The 19979-nt window shown below is 42.5% G+C and overlaps 1 protein-coding gene across 1 annotated transcript; it reads left to right on the top strand.

Annotated features, from left to right (window-relative positions):
• Positions 1 to 2305: 2305 nt before the first annotated feature.
• Positions 2306 to 19835, top strand: LOC308363466 (tudor domain-containing protein 7B-like; the record flags this gene model as incomplete). The annotated part of the gene is made up of 17 exons (XM_080836273.1): positions 2306 to 2512; positions 2785 to 2929; positions 3899 to 4151; positions 4476 to 4546; positions 8223 to 8419; positions 8696 to 9049; positions 9749 to 10032; positions 10832 to 11018; positions 11353 to 11464; positions 11982 to 12184; positions 12636 to 12770; positions 13668 to 13751; positions 14027 to 14161; positions 17277 to 17387; positions 17645 to 18063; positions 19040 to 19200; positions 19615 to 19835. The coding sequence occupies 17 exons, from the start codon at positions 2306 to 2308 to the stop codon at positions 19833 to 19835; spliced, it is 3279 nt and encodes a 1092-aa protein (XP_080692399.1).
• Positions 19836 to 19979: the final 144 nt, after the last annotated feature.

Here is a 19979-nt window from a genome sequence, read left to right on the forward strand (position 1 = left end):
GCCTTGTATAAAATGTGCACATATTGGCAAAGTTAGGCAGATATCTGATAAATGTTTACGTAAGCTCTTTAGGCCTATCTAGTGCCTGCTGGCTAAATTGTTTAGCTCCTATTAGCCAGTGCCCTGTTTCTCGATGCCTCGTGAAAAGTTTTCAGCGACTTGAACTGCCTCTTGCTGAATACCAGACACCGCGTGTGCTTTAATGACCAACCATACAAGAGTCAGTGTGACAAATCTGCTGTAAACATGGTCAGAGCCTGCAGGGCGTGTTAGGGACTGTTCCTATCAGGCCACATCAAACTGATGAGACAGCACGCAGGTAAGGGTAGTGGAATCGACGTCTTGAGACATTTGTACATATAAATGTTTAAATTATAGTGATATTTCTTTTCGGTTTCTCATGTAAATTCAACATCTATGAGCCTTCATCCCATCATGGGACTCGGACTGCCGTTTGTGTCTGTTTATAGGCACCAGGTTAATCTGTTTCCTGTATGAAGGTGGTAGCCTAGTCATTTTCTTGTGGATTATTCGGCATAAACTACTAGGCTAACAATCATTTAGGCTTAATATAGGCAACGTCAACTGAGATAAAGTTTCAAGCAAAATAGTATTTTTTTTCCTAAATGGAGTTAAATGATAATGAAAGTTGTCAAATTTTAAAGAAACGTTTGCAATTGGGTATTCGTTGGCAATTGGGTATTAACATGTGAAGAAAAAATCCATCACCACCAGGTTTTCTCTCCCAAGATGTTACATTTGAACTTGGCGCTAATGAGTAATGACACAGCATAGTAACACATGGAATTTGGTAGTAGGTTTGCAGACGTTGGTGATCTAGTCCTTATCCTTTAAGCAGGTAGCTAACACCATTTAACGTTTTGTGTGTCGTTACTTTTTATAATTAACTGCGTTAACATTTCCAAAACTACAACCAGTAATTAATCAGAAATACACACAGGAGAATTAAACTGGTTTAAAATTGCGTTGAAATTGAAGGGCTAATTTACCAGTAGATGGCTAGCTAGCTATCGAACGCACCCTATGTAGCTAAATTAGTTAGCAAGAGGTTCCTAGCGATTGTCTGTTCAATAGAGAAGTTTAGTGTGCTTAAAAGGAAATTATTAATCACCTGTTAAATAACTTACTTTTAGGAGGAGTTATTTTTTTAGCGTACCCGATTCAAGACAACCAAGTGAACTCTTGACACCACCACCAATGCGAATTAATTCAGGTAAGGTTAGCTGGCTAACAACATGAATCATTCGATCATTCCAAGGCCATCAACGTTGTGTAAAGTTACCATAAAGTTATAGTAACATGGGCGTTCAGATTTGGCATATGTCAACGTTTTATTCTGAAACCTAATTATTATCATGGAACACCAGCCTAACGTTTGTTAATCTGGGCATACATTTGTTTTGAAAAGTGCATTCATTTAAATTGTATTCCAAAAGTTATAGCGTCGGTTAATTATTTTGGCACACTTAGCCGAATTTCTGTTCAGTGTTACTTCAAGGCCTACACTAGCTGTGATCGTTTACAACATGGGTAACAGTTTGCATTTACATTGCACCTCCAAGAAAAAATATCATTATACTTAAACACCTGAAATATGCCAGCTAACATTTTAAGCCTAAATGCAAGACATTGTATTGTCTGTCCAACCATGAAGCCTACATTGTGATTGAGTCGAATATATTTAGCCTCTTATGGCAGCTATGCTGTGAGGTGATGGGACAAATGGCATTGTTGGTGTAGATCACATTTTTAGTTATTGTTAAACTGTAGGTATTGTTTAATTTCTAAATTACAAGAACCCATGTGAGCTCATGTGAGCCCATGCGCTTAACCCTGTGTTAGGGGATTTCTCTAGACACTGCTAGTATCATGAACAATTGGCTTAGGCTTCCTGAAATAAATTAAGTTAAGGTCTGGTGTCTTTTAGAATGCCAGATGTGCAGAAAAGGGAGTTAGACTCTTAGTCGCCATGTAAATGAATGTCTTCTCCTCTTATGAATATTACAATTTGATAATTCTGATTGGACTTGGCCCAGAGCCAGTAGGAAATGAACAGATAATATTATAGGATAACTGAGGTCTATATAAGGGGTTACACACTTTTGTATCATTAGAACGACTACGCGGGTCCTTCTCTTAATGTCTTGTCTGTGACAATAAACCAAGCTTCCAGCTCTTTTCAATTATGCCTCTCGAGTCTTTTGATTCCGAAGTAAGACACCAGTACCTAGACTGGCCACTACATTGGAAAGTCATTTTAACACTAATCATTTTTCTTTTTAGGATGTCTGACATAGAGTTGGTGAAAAAGATGCTGCGGGCTGTTCTACAGTCCAATAAAAATGGAGTGTCCGTGACGAGACTGCAGTCCGACTACAGGGCTCTTACCGGGGAGTTTATTCAGCATAGGCAGATGGGCTACCCCGCCTTAGAGGGATTCCTAAGGAGTATTCCCTCTGTGGTACGCATGGAACAGAATCACTTTGGAGAGGTGAGGACCAGATGGTGGAAGGTAGAACAGTTTAGAGGTCAGGCCCATGAGGGGTCAAGTAGCCATTAGAACAGAGCCCCATCAGAGATGACTCGACATTAACTGCAATAAAATGGCCAGCACTTTGAACAAGACCTAGTGAGTAGTTTGGGAGAAGATTGCACTTTGCAGAACTTTCAAAAAGGAAATGTGTCCAATCATCCTCTAAAGTCCAATGGGCAGCACAAGAATAGTTTCAGTCTGGTTTATCTGACCTTTAACCTGTCTCGCAGGGGATGTGCTTTGCTGCTGTGTGTCAGGAGACTGCACACATTGCCCAGTTGATTGCGCGTCAGCGTGCCCCTAAAAAAACTGGCCGTGCAAAGATGGTGAACTGCCATATGAGAGTGAAGTCTGCATCACCATTTATGCTCCACGGTAAGAACTGTTATTTCGCTAGTCCCTAATAATGAAAAGCCCAAGGTGGGGAAAGGGGAAAAACAATCATGATTTTGCTTTATATTTATAACATCTGACTTAGCATTTCCATGTTTTGCAACTGATTCCCAGAGGGTTGCCAGCTGTTCAAAAGCACCAAGCACATTCCGCTACTTGTCCAGCAGGGGACTCAAGCTGATTTTAGGATGTTCCAGAACTTTACATTATGTTCTCTCACAGTGCACAGTGACTCTCTTTCACCTCAGTTTGTTTGTCTAGTGTTGGGTATCTCACTAGATGATGTTGAATCACCTATGCTATCTATGCCTAGAACAAGAGTTTGTTTGATCTTGAGCCCTGCTGCCTGTGTAGTGTGCCTTTGTATCAAGGAGACTAAAAGTAAACGAAACCTGCAGCGTCTTTCTCCTTGAGAGGTCTGGTGCAGTTTATTTGTAAGGAATCTGAGCTACGCTCATTTAATTTGCTGGTGAATGAAGCCTCTCTCTGATGACGTGTGTGTGCTGGCCCTCCAAGCCTAGGCAGTGTCCTAGTAACCCACTTTGTTTTGTGCAGTTTTATGCACACAAAACCTAAGTTCTATGTTCAGGTCGAAACAAAGTGAAGGTCTTGTAATGAGCAGAGCTAAACTCTGTTGAACCCGTTTCACAAACCATTGTGTGAATGTGGCCCAGGACTGCCTTTCTATGGGAGGACTAGTTGACAGAGAGGAAGAAGGACCAACCACAGACTACTGGTTGAGCATGCTGTTTCCTGATTTACACTTTTATAATATCACTGGTTAAGCCTTAGTGTAATGTACTGAAAACTGTTGATACGTGACTTAGTTGTGTTTCCTGGGACATCAATGAAAACCTGTTCATGAGAAATTTAGTTTGACTGCTCACTGAGAAGCTAGTCGATAATTCAGTAAATAGGATTAGGATCTACAATTGGTGTTCCTCTCTACAGCAAAGCCCAGAACCTCCCTAAGGCAACCCGAATACATGAGTCGGACCGGCCGAGGTGGCATGTCATATCCAGGGAACTACGGCCGTGGTGGCATGTCAAACCCAGGGAACTACGGCCGTGGTGGCATGTCAAACCCAGGGAACTACGGCCGTGGTGGCATGTCAAGCCCAGGGAACTACGGCCTCCAGAGGCAGTTCTTCACCAACAACCAGCCAAGTGTGACCTCTTTCAGACCCAACTCACAGACTGAAAGGTACAGTCAGTGCACACCAATGAACTAAGCTTACACTAGCTTCTGCTAGGTGGTAGAAGTATGAGCATGGCTCAGCAGCATGTGTGTGCACAGTCTTGGAGGTGTATAAGGAGTGATGCTCCAAGCTTAGCTTACCTGTATACACGCTCAAGTTCAGGCTCTGGGCTTTGTAAAGAGCCTTGAGACAATTGTATTGTTATGGCGCTATATAAATAAAATGTAATGTAATTGAGTTGTCTCCCAAATGGTCATGTGACTGGACTCTTCTGTTATTGTTAATGAATGCAACTGTGTTTTGCTCACTAGCTTTGTGTCTCACTCTAGACCCCGACTTGCACTTTCTTCACGGTTCCAGAGAGAAGTGTGTGTGACCAAGAACACACATCAAAGCAGTGGTAAGTAGGGTTAAAATCACCCTTTTGTGGACTGGGATTAATTCAGTTCCATGCATATTGCCATATCTAATTGCCGTAACTTAAACATGAAAGGATATTCCCATTTTATATTGAATCAAAAGGCACATAAATGGTTATACCATAGCACCTGTATTTCTTTTCAGTGTCTGCCTAAGATAGGTTTTAGTATAATTGTTGTTATTGCCTAGTAACGGGGATGCTGATGACCTGGGTACTATTCGGCGTCACTCGCTAAGCGGTTTAGCGAGCTAAACTCCAGGCTAAAAAAAGACAACACCACTTTAGCGGATTCGGCGAAGCAACTTTTGCTCAATTTCCATGGTAATTAATCGCTTAGCTTTAGCCTGCTCCAGGGCAGGCTAAGCGAAGTTTAGCTGGCTAAACTTGCCATACCCACGCCAAAAGGAGGGATCCCATTGACAAGGAGTCAGTTTGATTAGCGTAGGAAGAGTTCTTTGTGATCGCCAAGAAGATCCATTTTTCCATAATGATGAGTTCTTGTATGAGCGCTACCGATCCACCCGACAAGGAATAATTAATTTAGAAGACCTTCTCGAGTCATTTATTGCATAGGCTACACCACCGTCAAACATTGAATGTCATCACTTTCTTGCCAGTGGTAGCCTTCATTTTTGTAATGTCGGCGATGCGGAGAACAAAGCACTCATAATTATATGACAGTGTAGATACAGTTGAGACATACAGTTGATAAACCCGAAATAACTTTCATGTAAACGTTAGTATTCATGTGCAAACTAAAAATCACGTCTCAGGCTGCCTTTGCACATGAATAGGCCTACTAACGTTTTCTTTGATCCCAGGAAATTTGAGCACATAACCCAAATAGATATTGGCTAAAGTTGTTTTATCTACTTTAACTTACATCATTGGAAACGTGTCTAGTGTTTGTGCGGTAGTGAATGGTGGTGGAGGTGGGTGCATGATAAGAAGAGAGAAATAGACACAATTTCTTTTCATTGCTTAAATGTATTGAATCTCTTATTAATACATTCACATTTAGTCATTTAGCAGACGGTTTTATTCAAAGCGATTTAAAACTACAATTCTTACGAGGGTGAGGGGAGTCGAACCAGTGATTTACAGCATGCAAGCCAGTCGCTTAACCCGCTGCACCATAGTACCATATCGTGAAGGGAGAAGATGTCACGTATTATACCTCTTATAGACAGTTTCTTATATTGCTGTGGTAGCCACGGGAGTGTTGAATTTTGACATGATTATGGTCTTGAATTCTTCATAACGCGTTCATGATCATATCCTGCGTTATCGGAGAAAAAAAATAGTCTTTTTCTTTGAGTTTAGACCATTATACCTTTCAAAAAAAATCATGGTTTTGGGGATCGACCTTTCTTGCCTTTTGAAGCAAGACGTGCACGCGCAATTTAGCTGACGAGATAAATTAACTTGAGGTTAAAATAAATTAGCGCCCGTCGCCAGACCGGTTTGGCCTGTTCTCATTTAGCGAGCTAGTTAATCTCCAGTTGCGAGCTAAATTAATTATCTTAGCTTCAGTCGTACGCCGAACAGGGCCCTGATGTCGTTCTATCTATGTTATTTTTATTATGTTTGTTTTGTTCTCTGTCCAGTGCTCCAGTCACACAAGTATTGCAGTCTTTGCCTCTCTTAGTACATGTGGATTGTGTGTACTGTGCAATGGTGCTCCTTTGCATGTCATTTTGTTTTGAATCATGTTTAGTCCATTTCAATATTTTTACATGGGACGATGCTCGACCCATTAGTGAGGCCCTCCAAACTTAATCTAAACGTTCTATGGGTCAAATTCGCCAATCTCCAAGGTCAGCTTTGCATGCTAACTACTGAATGTGAACTGAATGTCTCCAATCAGTATAGCATATAATCTTTACATTATTCATGAATCTGCAGTGAATTTCAAGGTTATGTTTAAAAATATGAACATACATGTTAATAAAATAAGACATATACAGCTGCGGAAAAAATTAAGAGACCACTTCAAAATGATCAGTTTCTCTGGTTTTACTATTTATTGGTATGTGTTAAAGTAAAATGTACATTTTAGTTTTATTCTATAACCTACTGGCAACATTTCTACCAAATTTCAAATAAAAATATTGTCATTTAGATCATTTATTTGCAGAAAAATGACAATTGGTCAAAATAGCAAAAAAGATGCAGTGTCTTCAGATCTCGAATAATGCAAAGAAAACAAGCTCATATTCATTTTTAAACTACACAATACTAATGCTTTAACTTAGGAAGAGTTCAGAAATCAATATTTGGTGGAATAACCTTGATTTAAAATCACAACTTTCATGTGTCTTGGCATGCTCTCCACCAGTCTTTCACATTGCCGTTGGGTGACTTTATGCTACTCCTGGCGCAAGAATTCAAGCAGCTCAGCTTCTTTTCATGGCTTGTGACCATCCATCTTCCTCTTGATCACACTTCAGAGTTTTTTTTATGGGATTCAGGTCTCGAAATTGGGCTGGCCATGACAGGGTCCTGATCTGGTGATACTCCATCCACACCTTTACTGGCCTGGCTGTGTGGCATGGAGCATTGCCCTGCTGGAAAAAACACTTCTCAGAGTTGGGGAACATTGTCAGAGCAAAAGTAAGCAAGTTTTTCTTCCGGGACAACGTTGTACTTTGCCTGGCTGAGGTTTGTAAAAGACCATAAGGATTGAACCAAAGCAGACTGGAAGGTCTCCTAGTTCGTCTTCTCTGATGAGTCCAATTTTCAGCTTTGCCCAACACATGGTCGTCTGATGGTTAGACGGAGACCTGGAGAGGCCTACAAGCCACAGAGTCTTGCACCTACTGTGAAATTGGACTCATCAGAGAAGACGAACTAGGAGACCCTCCAGTCGGCTTTCGTTCAATCCTTATGGTCTTTTACAAACCTCAGCCAGGCAAAGTACAACGTTGTCCCGGAAGAAAAACTTGCTTCCTTTTGCTCTGACAATGTTCCCCAACTCTGAGAAGTGTTTTTTCCAGCAGGGCAATGCTGCATGCCACACAGCCAGGCCAGTAAAGGTGTGGATGGAGTATCACCAGATCAGGACCCTGTCATGGCCAGCCCAATTTCGAGACCTGAATCCCATAAAAAAAACTCTGAAATGTGATCAAGAGGAAGATGGATGGTCACAAGCCATGAAAAGAAGCCGAGCTGCTTGAATTCTTGCGCCAGGAGTAGCATAAAGTCACCCAACGGCAATGTGAAAGACTGGTGGAGAGCATGCCAAGACACATGAAAGTTGTGATTTTAAATCAAGGTTATTCCACCAAATATTGATTTCTGAACTCTTCCTAAGTTAAAGCATTAGTATTGTGTAGTTTAAAAATGAATATGAGCTTGTTTTCTTTGCATTATTCGAGATCTGAAGACACTGCATCTTTTTTGCTATTTTGACCAATTGTCATTTTTCTGCAAATAAATGATCTAAATGACAATATTTTTATTTGAAATTTGGTAGGAATGTTGCCAGTAGGTTATAGAATAAAACAAAAATGTACATTTTACTTTAACACATACCAATAAATAGTAAAACCAGAGAAACTGATAATTTTGAAGTGGTCTCTTAATTTTTTCCGCGGCTGTATGTTTGAGACTTCTATGTGAGGACTTTTAAAGACCAGCTCCCTCTATGCTCCAGGTGATCCAGCTCCGTTGGTCAAGGAGCTGACCACTGCCCAGGTCCCACACATCCAAGGCCTACTCAAGCAGCTTCTCTCTAAGTACAGCTGTGGGGTGTGGCTGTCGAAGATTCCTCAACTCTACCGAGACCTTTTCAAACTGGACATACATCCCTCTGCTCTAAAGGACATGGACAAATGGACCCATGTCTGCTCTGTAAGCATTCACACTTTTTGAATATGACCTGGACATTTCTCCACCCAGCTATATTTTATTTGTAGTTTGAGTGTGCTTTAAAGAGCTAGCTATGGATCTTATATATATATATATATATATATATATATATATATATATATATATATATTTGGGTTTTACTAACTTGCATAAGAAAATAGGCTGAATCAAGTGGTAATTGGATTTTGAGTTTGAATTACTTTAGTTTCTTCTGTAATATTACACAATGGCCTGACGTGAATTTAATGTATTCCAAAGGTTGAGAAGCCTGGAAGCAACAACATAGTGGATCGCCTTGTGTATCCCACTCTTAACATCCCCTCAAAGCCCACTCCAACGCCCCCTCCACCCCGAACCATCCCAACGCCCCCTCCACCCCGAACCATCCCAATGTCCCCTCCACCCCGAACCATCACCCCCACCCCTACCAGCCCCAAGTTCTCGTTCCTGCCCACCCCCCCTCAGAGTCCGGTGTCTCTGTGCCTGACGTCGGTGTCCTCGCCCCCCTCTGGCCCACTGGTGCTGAGTGAGGATGTGCAGAACAAATTGAAGGAGCTCCTGGGGAAGTACAGTAACGGCCTGTGGGCTCATGCAGTGCCAAAGCTCTTCCAGGTAGGCCGACACCCCACCCTGCTGGGAATTCCTCTCTGCCGCACACATGCCATGCCATGCTGTCTAGTATTGTCTAAAACTAGCAATGAAGCTAGCTCAAAGCCAACAAATATGCCTTGCAAATACCAACAGCAGCACAGTTGGCCTGTCAAAAGCTAGCTAGTTAGCTTGTTAACATTGTGCTGTAAAAAGTGTTCCTTTTTGGGGGGGGTGGGGGCGAGGGGATTGGACCTTGATCGCAAAACTGCATGATCAGTAGTAAGAGGCTAGTGAGTGACAGGTGTGTTAATCTGTCTTTCAAGTGGTCATAGTCCATCAAATTATAATGATGAAATGTTGTTAGAGTACCTTAAAAACAATAATAGCAATAATTATTGAGAATGTGTTAGCATGGTGTCAGAGAATGGTAAGCGTTGGACAGCTGTAAATGCTCATAGTTGTGGTATAAGTTCATGGTACCTCATTTGAGACAATATGGTTTTCAGCAATTTAGCAACAGGATTTACCCATGATTTAAAACCCTGGCTCCATTGATGTAGCATTTTGCAGTTAGCAGTGAATCATGGTAAATACCATGGCAAATCAAAATCTGTTAGAACGGGAAATAAAAAAAGCCTTAATTACGAAATTTGGAGCATACAACGAAATTTCCGAATTGATAATGTTTGATAATCAACACTGTTTGAACTCCCACTTCAGGAAGCCTTCAGGACCACCTTCCCAGTGCAGGCGTTGGCAGACCTGTCTCCGCTGAGTGAATGCTGCGTGATCGAGTACCCCATGCCTGACAACAAGAAGAAGGCCATCCTCTACGCACGGCCCACCATGGACGAGAGCAGGCCCCAGAGCCCCGTGCCCTCCCCCCAGCGGAAGCTCTTCCATGCAGTGACGAACCCGCTGGTGCCCTCTCTGCTCCTGCCCAAAGAGGACTACCCATCAGTGCTGGTTGTCGAGGCGCTCTCTACCTGCAGCCTTGTCATCAGGTGGTCCCTGCTCTCCGTATTCAATAAGACTGAGCCATTATTTTTCTACTCAGCCAAAAAGCTTCAGACTAATACGTGCTGGTTAATTGCCCAGGCTTTGCTTTACTGTTTTTTACCTTTGCCAAAAATACTGTACAGGATCTAGTCAGTCTGAAAGAGCAAGGGCACAATGCTGATTTTGAGTGAAAAACATTAGATTCCTTGTGACTTTGGTAGCTATCTAAAAATACGAAACACTTCAGGTTTGACAAAATATTGTTCTTTAGCCACTTTAGACGTTCCATCTGAATATACTCTGTTGCTATAAAGACGTTGTCACTCCGGTACTTTGCCGTGGCTTTGCATTACAAAATGAGACTCCAGTCAGTTTGAAAGCGGAAGTGTACAATTCTAATTTATTGGGTAGTTCTGGTGAAAATAATTTGAGTGAAAGTTTCTTTAGCTGTAAATGCATTGGAACTACTGACTGAATTGGGATGTAGTCCAGTGCATGAAAGAGGGGTGTCATCTGTGTAAAGTGCATGAAAAAGGGGTGTCATCTGTGTTCAGGGCATGAAAGAGGGGTGTCATCTGTGTTGTAGTCCAGTGCATGAAAGAGGGGTGTCATCTGTGTTGTAGTCCAGTGCATGAAAGAGGGGTGTCTGTGTTGAAAGAGGGGTGTCATCCGTGTTTTTGTCCAATGCATGAAAGAGGGGTGTCATCTGTGTTGTGTTGTAGTCCAGTGCATGAAAGAGGGGTGTCATCTGTGTTGTAGTCCAGTGCATGAAAGAGGGGTGTCATCTGTGTTGGGGGGCTGCAGGTATATCGGACAGGAGTACTCGCAGGCCCAGGAGGCCATGGAGGACTCCATGCGGGAGTTCTACGGTGCAACGGAGAAGAACATGGCACCCCCAGTGCTCCTGGCCAACCGCCTGTACACGGTGCGTGTGGAGGAGGAGGAGGTGCTGAGAGCCCAGGTGTGCGAGGTCATGGCTGAGAAGGTCAAGGTAAGCAAAGACAAGGCAGAGGAACTTGAACAGCAAATCCACACGGAACATTTAAAATTGTTCTTGATAAACAAGAGCTCTTAAATGTAAAATCTGGTGTTTTTAAATCGAAGAGAATTTCTGAACAGTCATGAATAATCCAAGCATAGATTTTAGTTAATTTAACTCATTTTAGGTTAGTTATGCATTTTCAGGGATGTCTGGTATCTTCTGGTATTTTCCCCCCTTCCTCTAATGTTAGACCGACTCGGCTTCAGTTTCTTGCCTCAAAGGTTCACCTACTGAAGTGTGATTGAATGGAACATGGTCTCATGCTGTCGCTGGTTCCTTACAGGTGTACTATGTGGACCATGGCTTCAGTGAAGTGGTGGCCAGAGATAAAATTCTACGACTTGATGAAAAGTTCCTCAAGCTCCCCTTCCAGGCCTCCACCTGTAGCCTTGCAGGCAGGTTTACCCCTCCTACCACACCACTGAAACCGCAGTCTGATGCACCTAACCAGCGTTCTCTTACCTCCAGCCCCATGTCACCTATGAACTCAAAGATTTCCTGTTCATTGATGGCAACATGCGTTTCAATAGTTTTTTAGGCCCACCCATTTAATGGCCACTTTTTGTTGTACATGTTGCATTCATATTCACATGTCCCAGTGTTTTTTGTTTAGATATTAAAAGTCTTAAATGTAAACAGTGATTGCAGACTGTTAGTGAGTAGATTAGAAAAAGCAGGTTATTTTATTTGTATTCCATTGAAGGGGCAGCTGTTTTGTTTCATCAGTTGATTGCGATCGACAAGTTGGTGATTCATTATTTATAGATTAGGTTGAGCCCATGTTTTGAAAGACTGCTGAATCTCCTATTTTAAAGACTCTGAATATCCATGCCTGTGGGCCTTTTCAGTGAGGAGTTTCACTTGAAATGAGCTGTGAGTGAATTCATGAAATGTGTTTGTGGTCTGCTCCAGGGCTGAAGGACTTCCATGCAGAACCATCAGTCCTGAAGGCCCTTGAGTCTCAGGTCTGCGGCCGCATCCTCCTGGCTGAGGTGGTGGAGAGAGGAGAAGTTCCGTTGGTGGTACTGTACGATACGTCGCAGGAGAATGATGTCAACATCAATAACCTCTGTCTGAAGACTCTCCAGGACGGCTCCATGAGCCACCCTCTTCAGGTGAACATTTGATCTGAGATTGCACTTGACGCCAACCATCAACTTCTGTCTGTGTCTGTGATTAAGCCATGGCCTTCTCTAACTGGGTTGTCTGTGTCTGTGATTGAGCCATGGCCTTCTCTAACTGGTTTGTCTGTGATTGAGCCATGGCCCTCTCTAACTGGTTTGTCTGTGTCTGTGATTGAGCCATGGCCTTCTCTAACTGGTTTGTCTGTGTCTGTGATTGAGCCATGGCCTTCTCTAACTGGTGTGTCTGTGATTGAGCCATGGCCTTCTTTAACTGGTGTGTCTGTGATTGAGCCATGGCCTTCTCTAACTGGTGTGTCTGTGATTGAGCCATGGCCTTCTCTAACTGGTGTGTCTGTAATTGAGCCATGGCCTTCTCTAACTGGTGTGTCTGTGATTGAGACATGGCACTCTCTAACTGGTTTGTCTGTTTGTACATTTGTAGGTTAACAGCACCTACCTGAACGTCTCCGTCACAAACGTGTGCTCAGATGGAACTATTTTCTGCCAGGTCCCCTGCCGTGGTCTTGCCAAACTGAAAGCCCTGTTTGAGAGGATTGAGTCATTTTTCTCATCTCAGGTGAACTCGGATTTGATGCAGCAGCTGATCATTTTGTACACCTAGTTTCCTTAATTTTGCCACCCTTTGACAGTCCTGCTTTTTTTCCTGGTTTATTTTTTGCTTTTTAAAGACCTAAAAGTCATCATTTGAACGTTTGTCAAAGAATCAAAATTGGATCATATGTTGTAATTGTAGTGTTTCCTCTACTTTGTCATGGCCTAGGCCTTCTCTCAGTCCCCATATTGGGGGGTAGATAATGTTACACTGTACTGGTGTACTGGTCTATACTGAATGGACTCTTCCAATAGTAGCCTCAGCCTTTAGTACATTGTTATGCATGTCAATGGCATCAACTAAGTGCCAAATGCTAACAATCAACTATGATTTTACCCGTATTCGCTAGAACCAGGAATTTGCCAACCTAACTTTACCCATAATCCCTCACTCACCTCGATAACCTTACAGTAGACTCTGTAAAAAGACATTCACTCTGTGGTAATGTACTTTTTGAACACACATTATATTTTATGTTTGGATGTCAGAATAGCACGGCACAGAGTAGGTGGAGAGAGGTTTAGATGCATATGACCAAATAGTGATGTGTAGATGTTGATTTTAGCAGACACTTTTCTATTCCACATTAATTAGGCATGGTCTCCCGAAGCGCGTTTTGAAACCACTGAAAGAAATATTCCTTTGAAACTGAACATATTTTATCTGCGAATTGAAAAATACACTCCCAAAACACTTGTTATTGCAAGATTGTAGTTTTACAAATTTCTCAGGAGATTCAGGATTTTCCATCACAAGTTCTTTTCATGTTTTGCAGTCTGTTCTGCTGCTTCCACAGTCATATAATCACAAAACAAAATAGGCCCGCCATCTGACGCTTGTTCCTCTCTGTTTACAAACAAGGGGAGCTCGGAGCTGTTGGTGGCCAAGCCATTCTGTGGGAAGGTGTGCCTGGCACGCTACCAAGACAAATGGTCTCGGGTGGAGGTAGGAAGAAATAGGGCCCGCTCTCAAACACTACCAATAGCCACAATATGTAGATGCGACCGTGTTTTAACATGTGGCCACTGTGTGCCGAAACTGTTGTAATCCTTGCAAAACCTTTGCATGTATATCTGTAGAGTAAGTGTCTATCTCTTGGCAATCTGTCCATCAGTCCTAAACAATAATGTAGATTCTGTTACTGTCCTCTCTAATGTAGATTCTGTTACTGTCCTCTCTAATGTAGATTCTGTTACTGTCCTTCTCTTATCTGTCCTCAGATTACTAATCTTCATGGCAGTCGTGTGCTGGACATCCTGTTTGTGGATCTGGGAGTTCCTGCCTCGGTAGAGGTCATTGAGCTTCGAGACATCCCACTGCCTTTCTTGCCTGAGCTCATCACCATCCCATTCCAGGTCAGGCAGACGCATGTGGACTATAAGACACATACAGAGCCCTCCGCAATTATTGGCACCCTTAGTGAATGTGACCAAAACAGGCTATGAAAAATATTTGTCTGCTGTTTATCCTCTTGGTTTTTCACTCAAAATATTCTCAAAAATCTTACCTTTTCATTGAAATAAAATTATTGAAAGAAAACATTTTAATTTTACATTAAATAAATATTATTCTCCTAAACAGGTGTGCCACAATTATTGGCACCCCTTAATTTAATGTTTTGAGCAGCCTCCCTTTGCCAAGATAACAGCTCCAAGTCTTCCCCTACAATGCGTGATGAGGTTGGTGAACACATGGCACGGATCTGAGACCATTCCTACATACAGTATCTCTCCAGATCCTTCAGATTCTTAGGTCAACGCTGGTACAATAGGTTTCAGCTCTTTCCACAGATTTTCTATGGGGTTTAGGTCTGGGGACTGGGATGGCCATGATAAAGCCTTTATTCTGCTGTCGGTGAACCATTTTTGTGTTGATTTTGAGGTGTGCTTCTGATTATTGTCCTGCTGGAAGGTCCAACCACGGCCCATTTTAAGCTTCCTATAGGGGGCTGTTAGGTTTTCATTTAATATCTGCTGTTATGTGATGGAGTCCATGATACCAGGTATCCTAACAAGATGTCGAGGGCCTTCGGAAGAAAAACAGCCCCCCCAACATCAGAGATCCGCCACCATACTTCAAAGTGGGTATGGGGTGCTCTTCTGTATGGCTATCTTTCTGTCTATGCCAAACCCACCTTTTGATGTTTGTTGCCAAGAAGCCTTATTTTTGGTCTCTTCTGACCATATAACTCTAATATAAAAGTCTGACTTACATTTGGCAAACTGTAGGCACTTTAGTTTGTTGTTGATTGACAGCAGAGGCTTTTTTCTGACAACCCTCAAAAACAACTTGTGGTGATGTAGGTGCTGTCTGATGGTAGTTCTGGAGACTTTCTGACCCTAGGACTTAACTAACCTCTGCAATTATCCAGCTGTGATCCTTGGAGATTCTTTTGCCTGTCGAACCATCCTCCACACGGTGCGTGGGGTCAATTTACAGACTGATCCAGGCTGATTCCTTACATCTCCTGTCGCTTTTAACTTCTTAGCTATTGCCCTGATTGTGGAAGTGGGTATTTCCAACTGTTTAGATATTTTCTTATATCCCTAAATCCGGGTTCCAGCAGCTCAACAACTTTTTGGCGCACTTTGACACTGAGTTCTTTTGTCTTTCCCATCTTAATGAATGACTTAGGGTATTTGGCCTGTTCCACCTCATATTTATACCTCTCTGAAGCAGGATACCATGTTTGACCACTTAAGGCGAGACACGGCAGGTGAAATATCGATTTTTTTTCATGCCCTGGTCAAATTTGAGATTTTGGGCTAGTTTGCCTCTTTAACTTGTTATCTTTCATACTACCATAAAGAAAACGTCAAAATTACACATTAATGTGTCTGTTTCACTGCATTTAGTTCAGCCGCGGCATCCATTTTCTCCTAAATTACCCAAGAATTCTGCCTTGAACCGCGTTCAGCGTTTCGTCTTTTTACACGAGATCTGTCATGTCTGCAATGATTTTAAAGCTCTGAGCCTCGATAAGAAGGCTGTGTAATCCAAATATGGGCATTTCCTTTCTTTTCAGCAACCAATCCTGACTTTCTGAAGGGATTCATTGGCTGACGGCGCTTTCCTGCTAATGTGATTCGCTCAGTGCGTCACGTGTTGTCTTTAAATGCGGTTTTCTCAAAATGAGTTTTTTCATTTTTAGGTACACATTTCTCAGCCTATGTAGAACCTAGGTACACCACACTTCCCAGTTTAACACATAGCATTGTTATGAAGACATCTACAGACGGATTTATTTATAAATTGTTCCTGGCCAGATTTATGGGTCATTTTACCTGGAAATCATGGCGAAAATAGGGTTTTTAAGGCCATGGATAGTATATTTTGATTTCCCAGGTCATAAAAGCAGATATCCTAAAATCCATCTGAGTATTTTTTGTCATTTGATATATAAACAAAATAAAAAAAGAATTTTGGTCCTGGCTTTATCACAGTTTAAGATTCATGTACCGAAAATATATGCAAAAGCATGCATATTTAATGAGATCCAGCCTAATTAGCATAATTAAATATGCAAAATTCAAAATCTTGTAATACATTTTTTTCTTATAATGATGTATGTAATCAACTGGTAAAGTTTCATGGTAATCCCTTGTATTTAAAAATTTTACCCTATTCACCTGCCATGTCTCGCCTTAAGAGTTCCTAATCAAACAGGTGAACTCAAAAATGTAAAAAATGACTGCTAATATACTTCAGTTAGATTTTAATTATAGGATTTTCTAGGGTTGCCAATAATTGTGGCACCCATGTTTTGGAGAAAATTATTTTATGTAATGTCAAAAAAATTAATTCTTTCAAGAATTTTACATCAATGAAAAGGTAAGATTTTTGTGAATATTTTGAGGGAAAGACCAAGAAGATAAACAGCAAAGATATATTTTTTCATAGCCTGTTTTGGTCACATTCACTAAGGGTGCCAATAATTGCGGAGGGCACTGTAGATCAGTGTTTCTCAAACTCCTCCCTGTGGCCTGCGCAGGAATTGCAGAGAGGGTGCATAGTGTCTGTCCCTCCAGGATGTTGCTAGGGTTTGTTTTGATTGTTGTGGCAAAAAGTAACTAAATATCCATCAGGAATTCTCAGAACTTATGGTTTAAATTTCGGTGAGTTTTAGTTTAGACCACCAATCGCGAATAATGCAGAAATTCCATGACTGTTATGCCCAGACTTAAGAGGAAATGCAATTGCAGTTGTGGGAATCCTTGAATTTGCGTGAATGTGTGAAAACACAAGATGGGGTGAAAATATTTTTTTTAACAAGTTTGCTAATCCATTCAGCCTTTCCTATTGTATAGAATTATATAAAATATTTACTGTGAAATGAGGTATGCATTGACTGCAGCTGTGCTGTCTTTTGGAAAGGCAAGTCTGCTATCTAGTTAGCCTGCTAGTTTTCATAATGCTGTAATTATGCAATGCTGTTGTCCTCATTGTTTTGTCATGTCCCTGTCTTTGAAGGCTTTCAAGTGCGGTCTTGAAGAGTTGTCAGTGGGTGAGGGTGTATGGAGTCCAAACTCTATCATGTGGCTCAGAGATACTGTACTCAACATGACTGACTGCAGTATGAGGGTAAGAGCTCCGCACAGACGCACCGCACAGACACCCGGTTAATTGTCATTTGCTCATCAGTGGGTAACTCCATGTTTACTTCCTATTACTGTTATGTCCTTTAGTTTATAAAAACTAGAATATGAAGATATTGTGGTCACCTGACTGCTGACATCACCCCTTCCTCATATAGTCCCTATTCTATGAAGCAAAGCAGACTTTTCTTGTTTGGAGGACACAACGAGTAGGCCTCCCTCTTCTGTCTGCCCCCCCCGCAGATAGCTCGGCTGGATGAGTCCAGGCTCGTGCACATCTACTTGTTCCCCTCCAACAGCTGCCAGAAGGTGGGCAGCAGCGTTAACCACCAGCTGTTGACCTCCGACGTCTGGAGCCCCTCTGCCCCTGCTGCAGTGCCCCGCATCAGCATGCCTGCTGCTGGCGAGCTGCCCGCCCCTTCTCCAAGCACAGAGAACTCTGCCATGCCCCTGGCGCTGGACATGCCACAGGTGGGCCAGAACTTTGACGTGTTTGTGTCGGTGGCCTGCCACCCGGGCCACTTCGTGGTGCAGCCATGGCAGGAGCTGTATAAGCTGATCGTGCTGATGGGCGAGATGATCCTCTACTACAACCGCGTGCAGGACGACAAGCCCCTGACTGTGGAGAAGAACCTCATATATGCTGCCAAGGTGGAGAACAAGTACGTTCACACTGCTCTGCCTACACTACCTTCACTGTGTCTGTGGACAAGGCCTAAGATGACCACATTGATTTGGGTGTGATTATAGGCCATAATCATTAGTGATGCACCGATGCCATGGAGTATCAGTTAGATTTAATCGATACACGTTCGATAGGGTTTCTAAAATTGTAACTATGTGATTATGTACATCTTCGCCTACAATGTAAATGTACCAACCTAAAAGAATGTTGATTTCTGACTCCACTAGGATGCATTTGCCTTTACTGCAGCCCATAGGCTATGAGGGGGTTTAGAGCCTTTCCTGTTCTGTCAGCATGTAAACTGGGAAATTGAGAAGATGAGAACGGTCAAAGACAATTGTCTATTCCATCAGCCCTAGAAAAGCATTGTGTTGACTGCATGCTAGCTGCATCGTTTAGCTGGGTGCCACACATTGGCATAAGTGAAATGAATTCCACAGTTATGCATGTGAAACACTAAAAGCAATGCTATGCAACAACCTGACACTTTGAGGTATGATTTTATTAATGTACTACTTTTGGTATAATCTTCAAATCATTTTTGATGGAATATGGTCATGTGAAGGACCGATAAACACACCAGCTGGACCCGCTAGCCATTCAGGCTATGCGTTATGTAGTTCTGTGGTTAGGGTCAGAACACCCAAACGGAAATGTAAGAAAATAATTCACAGCATTACGTCATCACCAAAAGATGCCTGTTCGCAGCAGCTGTTGTCAGTGCCAATGGGCTGTTGGTGGTGTTTGCAAGGTTTGCATGCTTTGTAGGTAACTAGCTCGCTAGTATTCGACCAAGACTAGGGTGCCTAGTAAAGGCTATGCAAAACCAACCTTTCATTCATTCGACTGATATATTGCTGTACTGCACATTTGAGCAGGTTTGCATGTTTAACCCCTGACCTCTCAGGGTTAGCAGGTCATGGCGATGACCTGTTGCTGTTGTGTGTCTGCAGTTGGCACCGTGTGCTGGTCAAGGGCTTGCTGACCAATGGGCTGGTCTCTGTGTATGAGCTGGACTACGGCAAGCACGAGCTGGTGAGCAGCAGCCAACTCCGACCTCTCATCAACGAGTTCAGACAGCTGCCTTTCCAGGCCATGACTGCTGAGCTGGCAGGTAGGAGCTTACAGGTTTACCGCCGATGCTGTCAGAGAAAAGGATTTGAATGTTTTGTGGATGAATTAAGGCAGATAGCGTACCTGTGTCAGTTATCGCACAGTGTCAAACATCTGCCATTCTGTTAAACAATCAAAATGCTTTAATAAAAAGTTTAATAATGAATTAACAATCTATAACTTCAGTTTAATAATGGATTCCCATGACAAAGTGAAACATTTGCCGATAACACACGCCGTCCGATAACTAACACTGTTACGATAGATGTTAAGTTTTATTGTCTGAGTGCGAATTGCACACGACAGCGGCATTCTGTGATCTGTTTTCTATGTCCCTGGCATGTCGGTATGTTTAGGAGAAGGCGTTACTGTTGCTCTCATTTTTGTATTTCCTGCCTGCCTCTCGTGATCTCAGGTGTGAAGCAGAGCCCGTGGTCTGAAGAGGCCGCCTTGGTGTTCCGTAATCATGTGGAGAAGAAGCCACTGGTAGCTCGGGTGGAGTCAGTGCAGGATGCTGCACACCCCTGGGACAGGAAGATGACCGTCTACCTGGTGGACACGGCGCTGGACAATAGAGACATCTGGGTGCACAACCTCATGACTGAGTTTCTAGATGAGCTCAGCAAAGCTGCATGAGCCTCGCCACCTAAGAGGCAGTAGCCAGGACCTCTGCAGACACACGGGCAACATACCATTACGTTCAGATAGTTTTGATGTTTGTTAGAATACTGTTGGTTTGTGATTCTCTGTTAACCTGGAAGTTTGGAACAGGTAATCATT

Source organism: Sprattus sprattus, assembly GCF_963457725.1.
Source record: "Sprattus sprattus genome assembly, chromosome: 4".
Classification (NCBI taxonomy): Eukaryota; Metazoa; Chordata; class Actinopteri; order Clupeiformes; family Clupeidae; genus Sprattus; species Sprattus sprattus.